Source organism: Alexandromys fortis, unplaced genomic scaffold (assembly GCF_014885135.2).
Source record: "Alexandromys fortis isolate MF-2015 unplaced genomic scaffold, M_Fortis_MF-2015_v1.1 scaffold_65, whole genome shotgun sequence".
Lineage (NCBI taxonomy): Eukaryota > Metazoa > Chordata > Mammalia > Rodentia > Cricetidae > Alexandromys > Alexandromys fortis.
This window is the reverse complement of record NW_026067986.1, coordinates 2227329-2246335: the sequence shown is the minus strand read 5'-3', so window position 1 is coordinate 2246335 and position 19007 is coordinate 2227329. Positions and strand designations below refer to the sequence as shown.

The 19007-nt window shown below is 45.5% G+C and overlaps 1 protein-coding gene across 2 annotated transcripts in view; it reads right to left on the bottom strand.

Annotated features, from left to right (window-relative positions):
• The window catches only part of Satb2 (SATB homeobox 2), a 166451-nt gene that overhangs the window by 136867 nt on the left and 10577 nt on the right, over positions 1 to 19007 (bottom strand). For both annotated transcript variants that reach the window (XM_050159390.1, XM_050159391.1), the window contains one exon: positions 4595 to 4771. In XM_050159390.1, coding sequence (XP_050015347.1) covers positions 4595 to 4771 — 177 coding nt within the window. The remainder of the gene's footprint in view (positions 1 to 4594; positions 4772 to 19007) is intronic.

The following is a 19007-nucleotide window of genomic DNA, read 5'->3' as shown; positions in this document are numbered from 1 at the left end:
CTGGTGTCTGGATACTTGTTCATGTTTAATAAAGTCCGTCTCCATTGCTTAGGAAAGGTATCTCTACATGTTTTTCAAGAAAACGAAAACTACCCATGATTTAGTATGGTCAAATAGATAATCATCATGTATCTGGGAAGCACACTGTCTAAAAGGGGCCTCTGGCAAGGGGTGAAGAGAAGATACTGGGGGAACTAGCCCTCAGCCCATCTCTGGAACTTCAAAGGGTTAGCTTCTTCCAAGAGCACCTCTGGGGTGAGGCACTTTGACCCTGCAGGAAGTTCCTCAGCTATGGGCCTGGGCCCCAGAGAAAGCAACTCCCCATTCTTCCCTTGCCTCGATGTCCCTGTCTGTAAAGTGGGAAGCACTCAGGAGCTACCTTCAGCAGGCTACTGCGCTGATCAAATGCACCAGGACAGGCGAATCTCTGAGAACAGAGTCTGAGGGAGCTCACTGCTCCAAGCACTGTCTTGCTGAGAAATGGCTTTGCCCCATTCCCAGAGGCCCAGACAGCGTTCAGGGTCTTTTCTAATCTTCCCATGGAAAGACAACAGAGGCGACACTCACTGTTGGACTTGTGTGTCCACACACACACGACAGGAGCAAAGGAACAACTTAACAAGACACAGGACCATCAAAGCAACAACTTCCCCTTCTTCAGAGAATTATAGGAGGTAGAGGTTTATACTGACTTCTGTTCTTATTAGAAGGAAAAGGAATCCTACCTCATCCTACACCAAACCCAGCACCAGTCAGATAATGTGCTGTGTTTGTCTTTCTTCTCTGGACATAGGTGAAACTTTGGAAAACTGAGGCTACCTGGCACCATACTTCAGTCACATAACACTGACTAAATACATTTCTCTATGCCATTAAAAATTTTTTTTCAAATGACTTCCCAAATGCAATTATTGCAACATAAATGAGGAATAACGATTAATTGGCGCACCCTTTCTTAAACCTACAGTTTTCACAACAAAAATAACCCACCAAGGAGGACTTTGGCTTCCTTATCGCTTAGCGTGTTTGTTTTTAAATATAATCTACCAGCCAAAAATAAAATTTGGAAGTTGGAGAGGTAGCTCAGCACTTAGGAGCATTTGTTCCTCTAACATGGGACTGGGGTTCAGAGCCCAGAACCCACATGGTTGTTTGATAACCACTCATGACCCCAATTGCAAGGGATCTGATGCCTCTTCTGACCTCCACAGGTACCAAGCATGCGCACAGTGCATGTACATGCACCCAGGCAAAACATTTGCATGTATAAGATAAATTGTTAATTAATGTTGAAGCTCACGGAGGGAAGAGTGTTACAGATAAAATGACCACTTGCAAATTAAGCCAGTTACACACATGGTGACATCATCTGGCCTTAGCAGGTGTCTCCTCCCAAAGCTGGCCAAGTATGAGAGTGCCTGAAGAGCCCGTGGAGGGCGTGGGGGCTGCTTGGGTGTTACAGAAAGCCTCATGGGACAAAGTTGAAAGGTTGGAAAGGGAAAAATAAGAACGGTGAGGTTAAGGCGGGGAAAGGGGATTCTGATGAACCCCACACAGCAGCAGCTTCCCAGAGCCCTCTCTTCCGGTAACCTGAGGCCTGTGATTCGGAGTGATGGGCTCACAGTCTAGCAGACAGTGCAGGCGTCAGCTTGTGGTGTATGTACCATAGCGGGTTCAGATGAACCCTGCATCTCACTGAGAGTCACACAGTTAGTGGTGTGTGTGCTGGTAAATGAGAAGTATAAGTCAGCTAGATACATAGTTCCTGTGATTTATGATAGTGTCTGCTGCCTTTGTCTCCAGTGCCAATATCCAGCATTTAAATAAATATTTTGTGAACATGGGGAGGGGAGTCCTTGGACTTCTGGTTCAGCAGAATTGCTGTTTTCCTTTAGAAGCAGATAAATGAAAATCTTCGCAGCTCACCTGGGGGGATACTCTCTCAGTGAAAGAAATTGACAATCTCATGCTTACAGAAGCATGGGGACACCCCTGATTGGGACTGGATGAGCACACCCCTGACGACTGGGACTTGGGAATCATTGCAAAACCACACCGCAGACATATTTAGTCTTACACAGGCATCTAAACTGCCTCTCCAGGTCAATCACCGAGAAGCTTCTCTGGTCATGTCAAAATGAAAAATCATGTCTCAAGAGCATCAATCTTTCAAAAAGGTGTAAGCAACCCAATATCCTCGTGGCCTAAGTCTCCCTCACACCACAGGCACAGGGGGACAGAACCCAGGGTCCCGGGACAGAACCTACCTTGGGAGAACTATAAAAACATGGAAAAACTAGAACAAAACCAAAGAAACAAAGCAAAAAGGACACATATAATCCTTCTGCCTAAGTCACAGACATCACGTCCTCCGCTGGACTGACCGAGCTGTTTGTCTGACTCATGAATAACCGGTCACCTAATAAGTAGGTCATTTAATAAGTAGGCAGCATGCCATATGCTCCCCATCACCTGAATGACAACCAAGACCTAATTCATCCATTCAGAGGAACAAAGGGTCCTGTTTTTCCATTTGTCCCAAACAGATCTTCTAATCATCTAAATGACAAGAAAGATCTAAATATATTGTGAGATTTCCCACTTTTCCATAATAGAGGTATTTAACCTTCTAGTCACCAGAACGACAAGGAGGAACTAATAACATCTTTTCAAAACATGAGCAATTGTGTGTTTTTCCATCTATTCAAAACAGGTCACCAAGCTTAAGAAAAAAATAAACCCACTCTGATTTTTTTTAAGTCTGTGGGGTGTATAATGACAAACCTTTCCTTCCAACATAAAGTATTGATCTAGATAGCATTTTTTATGAGTGGATTCACATTAAAAAAAAAAACCCACAACAAGTAGTGTTTTTTTAACCTTAGTTTTCAAACACTTTAGCAAGCAAATAATTCTTTTTGGCTCGCCCCCTTGTTCAGTGCTCTGTGGCAGACAATAGTCACGGCTTGCACAGCTCACCTTGGTGAGCAAAACTCAGCCCACATCGCTGGAAGTCAGTGGGGCTCCCTGGGGTACCTCTCCTGAGAGTCCTTTCCCTCTGCATGTGCCAAGAATCAAATCTTGGCCACTTAGTGCTCCATGTTCCACCCGTGAGCTCACGGTGCACCAAGCAGCTACGCTAACTGAGACAGATAGCCCTGTCAGACAGGAAGCTGGCATGCCAGGATGCAAGCGGTGGGATACAATGACCTTTACACTCAAAGAAAAATATCCCCCCACAGTGGCACGAGAAAGTTTATGGGCCACAGGGAGAAGGTTTTTATTTCATTCGGGCACATCCCGTGAAATAAAAGGCAGTGGTGGCCAAATCCTGAACCCCACACACAAGAAAGGAAGTTGTCCAGGAAAGGAGACAAGCAACCATGCATCACGCTGCTCTAAGGGCAAGGGGCTCCACAGTTGCTGCCGGCCCTGCGCCAAGCCTGGCCAAGTTCAGGATGTGCCAAGGGCATGGGGAAGATATTCTTGACTGCCCTGAGAGACTTAAACTGAAATTTAAACAAAGTCTACTTAAAAAAAAAAAAAAAAAAAAAACACTAATGTGCCTATGGAATGAATGAGCTTGCAAGTCTGCGTCCTGTGTTCTCAACTTCTGCATTTTTAACTCTATAAACACTTGATTCCCCTCCCCCCAGCCCCCTTATCAGAACCATTGAAGTCAATTGATCTCTCTTAAGAAGTGAAGTCAGACTCAAGAGACAGCAAGAATTCTTGGGACCTACAGGAAGGTTAAGTAAAAATCGGTAAGATAGTATATTAGCATAGAAAGTGAGACCAGGGTGTTATAAATGTCTCACCTTTATCTATAAACATTATCATAAACTATTCAGCCATGTCATCTGAGAAACAAGGGTAAGAATTCTACTGGTTCAGGTTGTTCCCCATTATTCAAAGTTTGAGGAATACTGTAATTATTTGTTATTTTGCCGAGGCTTCAGCGTGGGAGAACAATGGACTAAGCTTTGAAAAGAAGAAAAAAAGAGAAACTCACATAAGCTCCCCGGTATGGCCAATACAATTATGCAGCTTTAGTCGTTAATTAAATAGGTAAAAGAGGTGATTACAGAGAAAGTGATGTTTTTTTATAACGAATGGACCACACCAAAACTGTAGGACAGTTTTCAAAGGGCACAAAAGAACAAGATGCACCGGTTTCTCTGTTTAATAAAAACCTGACGGCAAACTGCAGAAACCGTGGGCCCGAGGCAGCAAATAAATACATTTCATATGCTTATAAATCATATATATTAGAGTTCAGAGAAGTCAGCGGTCAAAGATCTCTCAGCACTGGCCCTGAGAACCCCAACTTGATGACTTAGCGAAAACAACCAGAAATTATGAGTGCAAAAACACCACGAGGATTGCTTTGAAACACAAGTCGATTGGGGCGGCTCTCGAGGCGCTGGCCAAATACTCCGCAGAACAAGACAACACGATTCTGCAGGATTTCTGCTGCCTGCTGTCAGATGTGGCATCTGACAGCTAGCCATTTTGTAGGCCTTGTTCTGAGGAAGCTATTCTTCTTCCTCAGAGCTCACAGGAGGCAAGGCAGGAAGGGAAGCGGAATGAATACCTTGGGCCTGAGCAGCCGAGCTGTGGGAGTAGCCCAGGGCCAGGAGCGCGGTCTCCACCAGCTGGCTGAAAAGCACGTCTTTTCGCACCAGGACGAACTCGGCGTGCTCTTCTCTGTTGTCATATTCCAGAGAGCCGTCCAGCTGCTCCACCACACAGAAGACAGGAATCATCAAACCTGGGAGGACACAATCCAACAGCAAAACACGGACGTTACAAGGCAGTCTGGGCCACTGGGAGGATCAGGGCAAGACAGTTCTAAAAGCTAAGTCAGCTAGGACAGAAACAGCGTGGGGTGGACAGGCCTGATGGTTTCAGGTCCCCTGTAAGCCTGCAGGTGAGGGGAGAGGTCGTCTCTATGACTGAGCCATTCTAGCAGCATGGGTGCTACAGGGCAGAATATCTCAGGTTCTAGTGATTAAAAGACAGTCTACACCTACTCGGGGTATCTTAGCACATGGCCCAGGGTGAGGGGACCGTAGCACCTTTAATGTTTACTGTTATTATTTCACTACAAACACTTGTATTTTCAGGTCTGCCCTGCTTTTGTCTGAAATTTTATTTTAAAGCTGCCTATAGTACCCAATAGGAGGCACGTTAGATCTCCAGGCCTGAGATGCCCTTGACTATATACAGGAAGGTCAACAAGAATTCAAAAGAAGTCCTCTTCTAGGCGTTCTCTTTTTTAATCTCAGTGAACAACCCACCAAGTGAGCCAGAAAAAAAAATATATACACACACACACACAGCTCGTGAACATCTCAACTAATGTTTAACTAATATAAAACACACAGCCAAACGCAAACTTGGAATTATTTTATACACGGACACAAGCCACCCCTGGAAAGAGTACTTCTCGGTGTTTGCAAAGAAGAAAGCATAAACTATCCCAGAGAATAAAGCAAAGTCGGCTATTGGGAAATCTGTTGAAATCTGTTGTCACTGAAATATTTCTCTGCTTCGTATCAAAGTGTGAAAACCTTAAAAATGTTTAATTCACCAACCGCTTTTTAGACCTTGTTTTTTAAGGGGGGAAAAAAATCACGCAGGCATGTAAATCTAAACATAGCCGAAACAGAAGAAGATCAAAGATTCGCCAATGTACAAGTAATAAACATGGACTCTGCCCGGTGTAATTCACACAGATCAGGACACTGTGGAATGAGGGTCTGCTCTGGGTCTCCGTGCAACAAAACACAAAAGTTCTGAAGGCTACACGAGCAGGCAGAGGGAGGCCTGAGAGGCTGTGGTGGTCTGGGGACAGGCACCCCATGAAACAAGACCTCTGTAAAATGGCTGGGAATGGGCCCCGTGTTCAGAACGCATAGAAGGCTTCTAGAAGCCTTTCCTGCTCTGACCCCAGGTGCCTCCTACTTCACTGTGACCTGGCAAAGCCGAGAGGAGAAGCAGACACTGCAGAGTCCCGGCCCATAGATCTAGGTTTTTGTTCTAAAGATAAACACAATGGCCCGACTGGTTCCCACGTGCTAATTATTATTATTAAAGATAATAAGTATTGGGTACAATTATTAACTGTCATTATTAACAATAATCATACACATTAAGAATCGTTATCGTTAAAGTTCAGGGTAATTATTATTAAGCCCGCACAGCGGTCAAACGTGTCTCACCACACCACGCTCAGGACAGCTCTCAACTCGCAGGGCATGATCCCCCACAGCAAATGCACCGGGCTTAGTAGAGCTTCGTGGAAAATCAAGGGTAGCAGGGAGGGAGCCCAAGTTTTTGGGAAAGAAGATGATTCATCAAGGGCTGTTTTCCTCGGCTACCAGCCCTGGTTCCTGTAGTATTTACGATTTTATTAATGTATTTACGGGAGGTTATTCCCAAGTATGCCTGCACATACATAATAAATGGTGCAGACTAGATATGGTCCACATCACCCTTCCATCGTTCATCCGGACAATATGTATTCATCGCACCTACTACCCGCCAGGTACCTAACCCATCGCTCCACAGAGATAGTTAAGAAAGAGTCACCTGTGGCTTCTGCCCACACTGCAGTTGGAGGCATTGTAAAACCTTCCTAAGCAGGCACAATGGCATTTTACACAGCCCATCCAGGAGAGCCCTTCCCAGCACGGAGAGCCCCATTTAGACCTTTTAACTCTTGCATGCTGGCCTATGATCTTTGTCAAAGGAAGCAGGCTCATTTCTCCTGCTGGTGATTTAAGCATATGCACACACACAGCCACGTAGCCAGCGGGGCCACGAGCGGCTTCCCCACTAAGACCTGTGTGTACTTAAGTTTCAGTGCTGAAAATCCATGTGCGGTTCCTACTGTCAACATCCGAGTGTCACAGATAAGGCCTTTCAACGAGCCAGACTTCTCCAGAAGCCAGCGTTCACCCACGGCTACAGTAAGCCCAAGACTGGCAGAAAAGATCCTATTAATTTCAAAGTAGCAGTATATCCCGTTTATATGTACAAAATATTACATAAAATCCCGGGGATCTATAATATGTAAGAGACTTCTGCTTTATAGCTGTCAATGGGGGAACTGTTTCCTAAGCATTTTAGTTCAATGACTGTAAAGAGGAACTGCTAAGTAGCCCAACAGCAGCGATCCCTTCTAGGCCGCCTCCTTCTGGGTATCACCTACGGAGAAAAATAAAATGGCTCCGTGGAGAAAGGGCTTGCTGTAAGAATGAGGCAGAGCCCAGATGCCCAGCACAGGATAAAAGCTGGAGACAGTGGCACGCGTGTCTTGAACGGCTGCACTGGGGGCCCTGAGACAGGGGGTTCCCCAGGCTTGCTAGCCTGCCAGCTTGGCCAATATGGCAAACTAAAGGATCAGCGAGATACCCTGCCTCAAAAAAATAAATAAATAAAACAGGCAGAAAATGATAGAGGAAGACACCCAACATCAGCTTCAAACCTACACATACACACACACACACACACACACACACACACACACACATACACACAGGACAAGCCACACACACACACACACACACAGGGCAAGCCACACACACACACACACACACACACATCATAATAGGCTGCATTTTATCACTATAAAAATGAACCTTTTTGCTAGTACTTGATAGACTTAACAATTACAGTTTTATAATAAAGTTCGGCTATCACTAAAAAAAGGGCACAAGAAACAGATGCAGTGACTAATGGACAATGGCCAAAGAAGTGAGTAGTAACAGCAAAATACTATAACTAAAATGAAAATTAAGGCATGGGCTAAGGAGCCATTGAAAACAGGTCACCCCTGAGGGAAGCCATAAAAGGATGGATAGAAATGAGGACCCCAAAGAAAAGTAATCACTCAGCTGGCCCCACTACTGCTTCCAAGCAAAGGAAGACTTAAAAAAAAAAAAAAAAAACAAAGGCAGGTAGGGTATTTTCAAAATACTTCAAAAATAGATTTCACAGTGGGAAGAATAAATAAAATAAGTTCAATAAAAAGCCAAGAGCATAAAACTCAACGGAGTTTCAGGTTATAAATGGCCACAGAGAAAGGGAAAAGACAAGGAGCCCTGTGGCCCTGGCCCTGCGTCTGAGCTTAGGGCATTATTTGGCTTTTATTGTAGCACAAACCCATTTCCAGATGATCAAGTGGAGAACTTTGGACCTTTTGATCATAAGCCTTGCTAAGCCTTTTACAATTGCGGGAGGGAGGCAGGTAGTTTAATGCGAGGACAGGCACTTGGGCCCCAGCCATTCACTAAAAACTCAAGACTAGTTCAGGCAAGTGGGAGAGAAGCCATCCTCTCTCATCCGGGACACAAAACATGGCTCTCTCCAGTAGGGAAAAAGCTGCTTCCCCGGTTGCCGTTGGTTCTGATGCCGGGAAGGCCATTTTCAGGGTGTATCATGCAGGCCGTGGTGACAGCCTCTGCCCCAACACCGTGCTGGGTGGGGGGTAGACAGGCGGGGAGATGGGGTGGAAGGCAGGGGGCCCTTGAGTCAAATCCTGCCACTGTGACTCTTCAACAATGTCAATGACTGTTCTTAACTTATCTGGAGCTCCTCAAGACTCAAATTCTCCCAGCTAAAGTGGAAATGAGTGAGTGTGTGTGTGTGTGTGTGTGTGTGTGCGCGCGCGCGCGTGCAATACATCCAGGCCATCTCAGATGTAATTCTCAAACATTCTACCTACACTTCTGTTTAACATATGAGTACTGATGCCATTTTACAGAGGGGGGGACAATCATTTCTTCCAAACTTTTCGGTGAGCAATGCTCACGACACTAAAAAGTATTTCTTCCAATAAGAATGACACTAACAGTGGCTGAGCAGAGCCTATGGCTAAATGACCTAATGAAACTGATAATCACTAGATGACTTATGATACAAGCAAGAACAACCGACCACATTCAACACAAGTCCCCCACAGCGAAAAGTACAGCCCTGGGTGGCTCTTCCTCAATGGAGACACGCTGTAAGGATAAGATACACTCGATCTCAACGACTTGATGCCAAGAAAGCAAACAGAAGTCATTGCGTTGTAAAATATTTTAGAAAATGAATTCCATGTAGAAATAGTATTTGAATGAGCGGAGTTAAATACAGTTAAAATCAACGGTATCTGTTTCTTTAGCTGGTTTTAAGTGGGGCCGTCAGCAATCACAGAAGCACCTTGTGTGATATCTCTGTCGCCCAAGGCTGCTGCGAGCAGTCAGCCAAACACCAACACGCTTCTCTCACGCAGGGCAAAACCATCACAAACCAATATGAAGGCAAGTATGTGATTGCTGCGAACATTTCTTGCCCCGCCCACCTTAGGTGAGGATCTTTCCTTTGGCTTCTTGATCTTAGGTGACCTCAGAACAAAAGTCATTCTCTCCTTTACCTCCAGATTCCCGAGTGTGACTGCCTCTCTTCTGTGCTGAGAGGACCGTACTTGATTCCTCACACTACACATTCTATGTCCTTACCAAGGCTACGCCACCTCCTTTTCCATTCACGATCTTCAAGGGGTGCTACCACACCGGCCCGGGCAAAAAGAGAGGAGCCAGCATAATCTCCAAAGCTCTGAGTATTTAGCCTCAGCGAGGAGAGATGAAAGTCAGGCCAACAACATGGGATCCTCGTGGCGAGACGTTGCCACCGACATTAGGGATGGAATCAGCCCAGCGATCACATTCTACTGCCTGGCCTACCACGTATCCTAGCTAGCTCGGAGACCTTTACTTTGTCCTCAGATTTATCCCAGGAAAGGGTTATTATGGACCTCCTCTAATCAATTAAGAGTCTGTAATGATCAGAAAAAGAGGCAACCAAGGAATACTAGATCAACCCAGCCCATCTAAGTCCCACATTCTTTGATACTATTCCGAATGCCACCCACAGAAAATCTGACACCATGTCCTTTTAGCCAACAACCCTTTCCACTTGCTACACCCTTGAGCGGCCTGTGCTGTTGGTTTGGTAAGTTTTTTGAGGACTCCCATTCGTGGGTACCACGCTAGGCCTGAAGGGGTTTCCAAAAGGAACCTCTGTTCTTCGTGGTTACAAACCTGGACAGAAAAAGACTCAAAGCCAAGGGACAGACTCCACCCTCCCTCCCAGTCAGGTCCCTTTGTCTTCTGAGTCCACCCACATTCCTGGAACTGCCCACTGAGTGGCAGCTGAGTCCCAAGTGCTGATAGCAGGACTGCTTTGCGGCCCCCTCGGGGCTCCTAGGGCCCACCCATTTCAGGAGAGAAGGCAGCCACATGACCACTCCTTGTCCTGGGGCCTTCAGGCTGTCTGGTCCTATCACCTGAGAAGGTTCCAGGACTAAACTGAAGATTACAAAGGCAGCTCAGATCTGTGCTTTACATAAACTGAAGCAAATACCTCGACAGCTTCTATAATAAATAAATCCTGGAGGAAGCCTAGAAAGATGGAAGTAATTTCCAACGTGGACTTAATATAGGGCTTTCCAAGGCTGGGGAGAGAGGAAGGGCCATCTTTTTCCTGTTACAATTTACTAGAAAATTGAAAGGATTTACTTGTATAATCCTCTCTCTCTCTCTCTCTCTCTCTCTCTCTCTCTCTCTCTGTCTCTCTCTCTCTCACACACACACACACACACACAGAGAGAGAGAGAGAGAGAGAGAGAGAGAGAGAGAGAGAGAGAGAGAGAGAACAGGAGTAACGAAACAACACCCTATCCTTTTCATCCTACCCTAAAACAAACAGCAAAATTTGAGTGCCAAGAATCACAACCAAAAACAGAAAACAAAACTAGAGCTATCTTTCACCTCCTGGTTGGGCCCGCAGACAAAATTTCAAAATTAACCAAATATGTCTCTCCCGTAGTACCTTGCCCTGGCCCTGCGTGATGTCCTTTCCTTCTCTCTCAGGTACGACTTTCTGAGGTTAAGGCAGCCACATTCCAAACCCAGCTGCCTGCTCCCTCGGGGGGGACGATGTGGAAATTTTCTGAGATTAACCGATAAATAGCCGTGACACTTTAGGAGTGAGGACGCAGCTCCAGGGGTAGAACACCTAGCGAGCCTGTGCTAGGCCTACGGTCCATTCAACACCTGTTTCAAAAACTCCAAGGTTTGCTATGAATGGCCGTAGTGTCTTCCTCTCCTCCACTCTACTCTTGTGCTTTCCCCTAACAAGCCAGTGTAAGAAAGCGTCCCTCATCCTTCTGCAAACCTCCGGCAGATGCTCACACAAACCGAAAATGGCTGCCTCAGCACAGCAGGCCGCGGTCTTGTGGGACCACCGTCTACACACACTCTATGACTGACCGGGACATCCGTGTGCAGGACGTGACCGGAGCGTCACGTTTCCTTCCGAATAAGCCTAATGGGGGGAAATGTCGGGTCGTGTTCAAAAAAAACAGCGATAAATTTTTCATCGGTGGTAGGGGTAAAGGAGGAGTATTGTTTGGGAACCAGGGAGTCACCCAAGGGTTCAGGACTCAACCTGGGGGCCCCAGGACCCAGCATTTCTTCCTTTCCTTGGGCTGTTGGTTTCCTTAAGCAAAGATGGAGAACAGCAAATTCTAGAAGGTCCCCAGAGGGAGGGTTACTGTCAGCTCTGCAGAAACAACCCAAGGCGAAGAAGAAAGCCATAAACACAATAGTCTGATTTCCTCTCCACAGTGACTCATGGTTGGACAACCCGGCAGTAAAGTTTCAACAATAAAACCTCTTGATGGACCTCCCACCCTAGCCATCGGGAGCACAAAAGGTTAAGAATGATTATCAGGTGATCCTTGACTCTCAGAATTATTTGTGGTGAAAATCAGATACTTCCTCAACCCTTGAAGCTGACCCTAATCTTAGGAATTTAGTGCAAAAGTAAACCAGGGGTGGGTGGGTGTGGCTCCCCCCAGGGTTCAGTGCGAGCTCCTCAGCCAGGGCAGGGCGGAGCGCCAGCTGTGGTATCCCCTACCTCTGCTTCCAGGCTGGTTTTCGGGGTTAGCCATCACCACTCAACCTGAAGGAGGTCGGCAGGATCAAGTGTAAATGTCTCACTAACACTGAACCTCACAGAAACTCAGGGGCAGGATCAAGTCAGAAGGCAATCTGACACCAAGACTTCAGGGACACACAGAGGCACGCTGTGGTAACTATCTTACCTAGATAACAAGGAATGGCTTACACCAAGGCAGGCCACCATGGCCATCCCCGGGTGGCAGCAACACCTGGCCTGCGGCCGGCTCAGGGAGAGGCCCCCCCTTTAGTCAAATCTCCACTCTGCCACACCCCGCCTCAAGCCTGACCCACGGTGTGCTTGAAACAAACAGCAGGTTCAATTTAACAAAACGCTAACTGCATCTAGACATTAATCACCTCTACTAACAAGCAGTGTGAAGTGTTCCCCACCCTGGCCCCAGATTTCCCAGCTGTCAGACGCAGCCTCTCTGTGGGCCTCCTGCCCTGTAGCGAGCATCAGATGACCGGGGAATGCTTTCTAGGAAAAAAGACTGGACACAAATGGATTCAGGAGCTGGCTTTCCCTTGGGCAGAGGAAGCAGGCCAGACCACAAGGTCACGCATGTCCTCAAGTGGGCACAGGTTGCTGGCATATGAACACAGTGCATTGTGGTTGATCCTGTGTGGCTCTCAGCCTGATGCACACACCATGCACCATGTACCAGGAGTGGAGAGGCCGTGGGTGAGCCATCCCACCAGGTCCTGCACTCTGGAGGACTGTGGCGTCTTCTTTAACTTTGGGCATTACAGAAGAGGTCAAGCTCGTGGCATATTGCTTCAAGACACTTAATTCAAAACTAAAAAAAATTAAAAGTTCTTTTCACCCTTGTGAAAACGTGCCCATCAAAAGTTTCACGGGGTATTAAAAGGGATAATAGCATATTTCGATATCGTCAGGATTCGTTTCTTCTGTCAAAATGGAATTTTATCCAGCAGGTAGGTTTCTAAGAGGGTAGGTTTTCAGACACTTTCATGAGGACAGGCATTTACCTCTGCTCCTTCCCAGGGCATGGGTGTGCAAAAGCCATTTGCTAGGGAGAGTCCCCGAGGTCAAGAGAAGGGAGACAATAAAAACTGTCCTTATACTATCTGCCTCATTAATTTGGGTTTTGAGCTCTGCCTAAATATTATTTTATCTAATTCAAACATTTTTTTAAAAGAAAAATCTTTGATTAATTTGCCAGTGTAGTGTTCAGGAGATGTTAACTGTGCTGAGGTTTTCTAGCCAGGAATTAATAAAGGAATCGAGTACTGGCTCTCACTGAAGACAAGACTACCTATATTTCTAGTGGGAATATTTCACGGCACACTCGTGTTTCCTTTGGAGAGTGTAACTCAAAAAAAAATTATTAAAAATTGAGATCAACACTGGTGCAAAGCCTCACAGGAAATCACGAGCGCAGAAAGATTCTTATCGAATAAAAACCGAAAAGCAAAGTTTTTATATTAAGAAAAAAAAAAGAAAGAAAAGGTCTCTTCCTCATAAAAAAAAAATCCTACTATGTCCAGGGTTCAAATAGCAAAACATTGATGGATATTTAGCAGACGTGTAAAGTAAATCATAACTATGAAATAAATGGGTGCAGACTCCAGAGAACAGACCCTCGTGGACCAGCATCTGGGAAGCACTGTCACAGCCAGGGAAAAGAGGAAACCAGAGCCACAAAGTCAGAATCAAAGTGTGTGTCCTTCAGTCTCTCGAGGGACAATGAGCTCTCCGGCCTACAATACAGAGGGCATTATTCCTATGACTTCAGTGGCGCTAACAAAGCCAAGGAAGCGGGGTCTGGTGGAATACTTCCCAGTCACGATATATATGTATAGAATACATATAGTATATATATATAGTATACATGTACCTGTGTGATATACAGCAATTATTTAGTAAAAACAGAAGACCGGTATTTTTTTTCCCCTCTTGGAGTCTAAGACATGCTCTTTATAATCTAGAAACTGTGTAAGCCACTGCCTGTGACACCCACTAAAATTCTCGTTGCTTTGCTTTTCTGAGACATTGTTTCATTCCCCAGCCCTGGATAACCTGGTACTCACTAGGTAGACCAGGCTAGTCCTGCCCCCCCACCCCCCAACAAACCTTGCATGATTCTCCTGCTCTGCCTCTCCCGTGCTAGGATTACAGCATGAACCCTCAAATCTGGCTTGAAAATGCGCTTTTCATCCTTACTATGGTCCGTCACAGGCTGCCACCCAGCCAAAGGAAGAATGCAATTCCGTATTTTTTAACTAAATGTCTCTAAAGTCCAAGATGACTTGTTTCCCAAATTAAAAGCTAGATGCCCTTGCCCTAAATAAAATATAAAATCCGGCCTTCCTCCAAGCAAAAAGCCCTGGAACATTTTGGTAGCATGTTAAACTGGGGGGATTCCAGGTATGTACATCTCAGCTTCAAAAAGATTTCGCCTCCCCTAGATTACTGGATTTATAGGTTCTCTCGTTTCTGAAGCCATTCCTAAGCCTTGCGCTGAATCTGAGCATGCTGTAACTCAAGGCTAGAGTTTCCATGGCTCTAAAGTCACGAGAATAACATAAAGGAGCCAGCAGACGGGCCCAGCATTGAGGAGACTAGGATCCCGTGCGGGGTTAGCTCACAAGCAGAGGTGCAGGTTTGTGGGTGGCTTAGAGCAGAGCCAGGGGAGGGAGCAAGTATTCCGGCTCAGGATCAGGGCTGCCGGATGCGGATCCAGAAGATGGGTGGAAATGCACAGCACATAGCAGCTCCCAGGGGTGCAAGTTCCCCTCTCTATTTTGTTAACAGAAGGACAGACAGACAGACAGATCTGTGTTTATTACTGGCCGAGAGAGGAAGGTGGCTTCCTGAGCCGTTACTATCAGTGAAGCTGAGAGCCGCATCTCAGAAGCCTCCCTTGGTGAAGAAGAATCGTCTCCCTCATCCTTGCTTTCAAGATATACATCCATCTTCAATATAATGATGTTTGACAGAAGAGAAGCTCTTGGCAGTTGGCTTGTTTACAATAAATGCCTAGTTTGGGTACATGGACTGTATTTCAGCCTTACAAATATCAAACACAAACCTACAACGGTTCCCATTATGAGGCCGAGAATTATTTTGCTATAAATCTTTTTATTGGAGAGCCCAGGGGTTTACTGTGCAGCTTGTTCCCCCACTAACCGCTGCGAGCGTGAGAAGAGAGAGGTATTGATACCTGACCCTGTGCTAATTGGAATCCCACTCTTTTCCGTCAGACAGTTTACCTTCATCCTGACGTTCAGGTTGACTCCAGTTTCCCGTGGAGGCAAAAATCACAATGCTAATGATCTCACCAAAGGTGCATCTTTACTGGGGGTTCTTTTTCTCCCCGAATCCCTTGGGAGCTAATGATCACTGGCAGCCTTTCTACGGTAAGCTCCGGTGTGGGGTGGAGAATGTAAGTTAACCATAAAAATGTGCTTAGGGCACAAACCTGCTCTAGATTGAGCCTGTAAATGGAGTTAGTCTTGCTGAAAATTTAATAGACATTCGTTCGAGAGAGGGGCAGGGAAAAAAAATCAGAATCACCTTATTTATCCTTGAAAACTCACTTTACCTGGGTCTTCAAAAATGAAACGACTTCCTATCCCAAGAGCAATCTTTTCTCCTTAGGCTCCTAAGGCAAGGGGCTCTGAGTCTCCCGATACCTTACTGCCAAATCTACGAGACAGAAACTTGTCTGAAGGTGCCTTGGGACGTCAGAATGGCCAGCAGCCCTGCAAGCCCCTGTTCAGCACACCTTTGTTTCCAGAGGGGCTGCTCTTCCATGGACCACACCCACCGTCACTGACACTCTGGGAGCCTGCTAGCTGTCAGATCAAAAGAAGCCAAGTCCTTTCATTCCCTGACAATCCGGTCCTAGCATAGCATAAACACAGAGAAAAGGCCATCTTGAGAATTTAGTGGAAATCCCAAAGATTGGAGACTTTAGTCATTTCAGACAGAGATTCAAATTTCTTTTCTTTCCATCAACATTAGAATCGCAGGTAGCACGCTCACCTTCTAAACTGGTAGTCAGGGTCCAGAACGGTCGTAATTTTATGGACAGGTGAGGAAGAGAGAAGAACAATGTTTCCATCCTATTATCAACTTTGTGTATGTTTCCTGTTATTACCGAGAGCAACAGTTCACCATGTGAACTGATGGAAACTTGTTAACCTAAAAAGAGTTGTTCCTTTAAAAAAAATAAAAAGTAAATAAAGACACCCCCTAAAACCCTTGACTACTTCATTGGTGTTTGCTCTTGAGAAGATGGGGGACCTGGATAGGTGGCTCATATGAAAGAAATGCCACTTTTTATTGTACAGCAAAAATTCCCTCCAAGGCTAAAAGATGCTAAGCCAAGTTCCACCCAGAATTAATATTTAGGCTTGAACTGTAAAGCCCAGAAAAGAGAGAGAGAGAAAAAAAAAAAAAAAAAAAAAAACACTCCTAGCCACTCAAAGCTCAGAACTGCTAGATTCTGTTAGTGTAAAACTGAAAACCCTTTGCTGACACCAACTATTTTAATGAAGGTGCTATTAACTAAACACTCTACGCTGCATTCGACTGTAAGCTTTTATAGACTGTTCGATATAAATTCCCCCCTGAAGGGGATGCTCCCCAGGATGGACCAGAATTTCTAGACCCTCCACCCCAGGCTGTACCACCAATCTTAATCCTTCATGTTGCAGCTACCTGAAAGATCTGATCAAGTAATGACCTCAAGAAAATGTTCAACAACGCGTCAAAAAAAAAAAAAAATGGTCCCTCCTAAGTGTGTCTCCTGAGCGCAAGTTTGGGCTGTAACTGTGCTAGGGGCTTCAGAGTTTGCGTTCTGGGCTTGGCCACGAGAGGCTGCCGACCCTACCCACACTGTCATTGCCAGGTTTGCAGTAACTGTTAGGTGTCCCAGGAGCAAACCCAACCCAGAGAGAAAACTTAGCTGCTTGGAAAGACAAGAGGACAGAGAATGGAAGGCGGATGCCCTGTGTTCAAGTGACAGTCCACGCCACCTGAGGGACAGCAGGTAGGGTGAAGACAAGGAGATGCAGGCTCCCCCACATCTGGGGAGAAGAAAGACAGCTGTAGGTGGGCCTCAACCTCCTCCTCAGCTTCGACTCCGGAGAACTTTGGGAGGAGGAGCTCGGCTGACATAGGACAAGTTGTCATCTCTGTGGACATCCAGCTCCAAAGGTTAAAAGAGGGTCCCTTGCACCTCAGGTAGAAGGCAAGAAAACGCTATATCCTTAGGCCAAGTGCGGGCTTGAGGTGCCTGGGTACACTCCCACGGGCTTTTCTGTGGACGTCCCAGGGAAGGCAGAGCACGGCTAATAAACCCCACAGAGGCGGAGAAGCACTGTGGTCGACCCTGCCTCGCCGACCAGCCTAAGACTTTGTACACTCTGCGACAGGTCCACCTCATTTTTCTTAATGATGTTTTTATTATTCCTTCACTCAATTAAAGTAGAAATGGATATTGCATCTTCTGACTGTATAATTGTTCTTGTAATCTGTTTCCGATCACTGCTTGGAAATGGGTCCAAGGCAACATAAAGTCTCTACTGCCTCAGAAGACAGGCCATTTTCTTTTACTACAACACTTAAAGAGACATTTATCATGTGCCTCTGTTACCGTCTTCCGATTATGACAAAAGAAAGTTTCTTCCTATTAACCAAAAAAAAAAATAATGTTTAAAACCAATTTTAAGAGTTTTATATGAATGCATTTTTCTAATAAGCTATCAGCAATATCAATTTTGGCTTTCTTTGTACGTGTAAATACTAAAGCAGTGAAATGCTTAATTTTCATGCTGACGTAATCAGAAAAAATATCAAAATATGGCTTCTTTTTTACTGTAAGCCTTTGGTCATTTCTCCAGAGACACGCGGATCTCTCTGCAAAGAAGAGATTTTCTTACGTAGAATCAAATGATTAGTTGGGGCAGGACTGATATGCTTGTCTTCCAGTTCTGTGCCAGAGCCAAGCAGGGACCTTCTGAAGGAAGGAAGAGAGGGATAAAGCTCCAGGACTGTGCTGGAGCCCCAGCCATCCCCGAGAATGCCTGCAAACTGCCTGCCGACTTCAGGGTTTTAGAAAACACTCTCTTATCTGGAATCCAGTCTCGCCCCTATCTGTACAAGGTTTCGTGCAAACAAAGGCAGGCGCTGAGCCCCGTGGAGCCGTGAACCCACGAGTGGGCATCAAACACGGCTGGAAAATGTGTTTGCTTTGATAAATGGCCGCTGGTGGTGCTAGCTTCTGCCTCTACTTTTTTTTTCTTTAATCTCTCTTTTCGTGTTAATACCACAGCTTAATACCCAGCTGCGCAAGGGCAGAACTCTGTTGTGATAACAGGCAAGGAGCTAAGAGGAGAAGTCATTTGGCCTTATACAGTAACTAACAGTATCAGAAACAAGTGAAATTGAAAAGTATGTTTCCTCAGAGGAGCAACAGCTAACGGATAGGTCTGCCCTACGCTGACATGACTTCTGGCAGCTATATGTCAAGGTTTAAATTGTCGACACCTTCATGAACTCACTTTTTAGTTAGATTTGCGGCAGCTTTGCTGATTTTTGCATTTTTTATGCATCGCCCCGCCTGTAATTATAACGCTCACTAGATCTGCCTTCTCACTGTTATCATTATTTCAGGTGAGCAAAACCTGCTGGATTTCATCACGGGCTCTTCATAGCCATTTATCATCGCCACACTTTGGCCTCCTTCCGGGACTTTCTGGTTTTGGCTTTAGAGGTCTAGATATTAATTTTTAAATGCACGCCATAAATTCAGTGACCGTGACTGCCACGTCTAAAATATACTTATGTATTTACAGCTTTTTTATCTTGCTTTTGTTAATCTGCAATTACGTAAAGCTTCACCAATATCAGCCATGGACAAAATAGATGACAACTATTGACGACTTTGGTGGCATCTAATTATACCTATCAGTTTTTAATCATTTGCAATTAATCAATAAAACAATTCTGTTGAGTGAAAAATT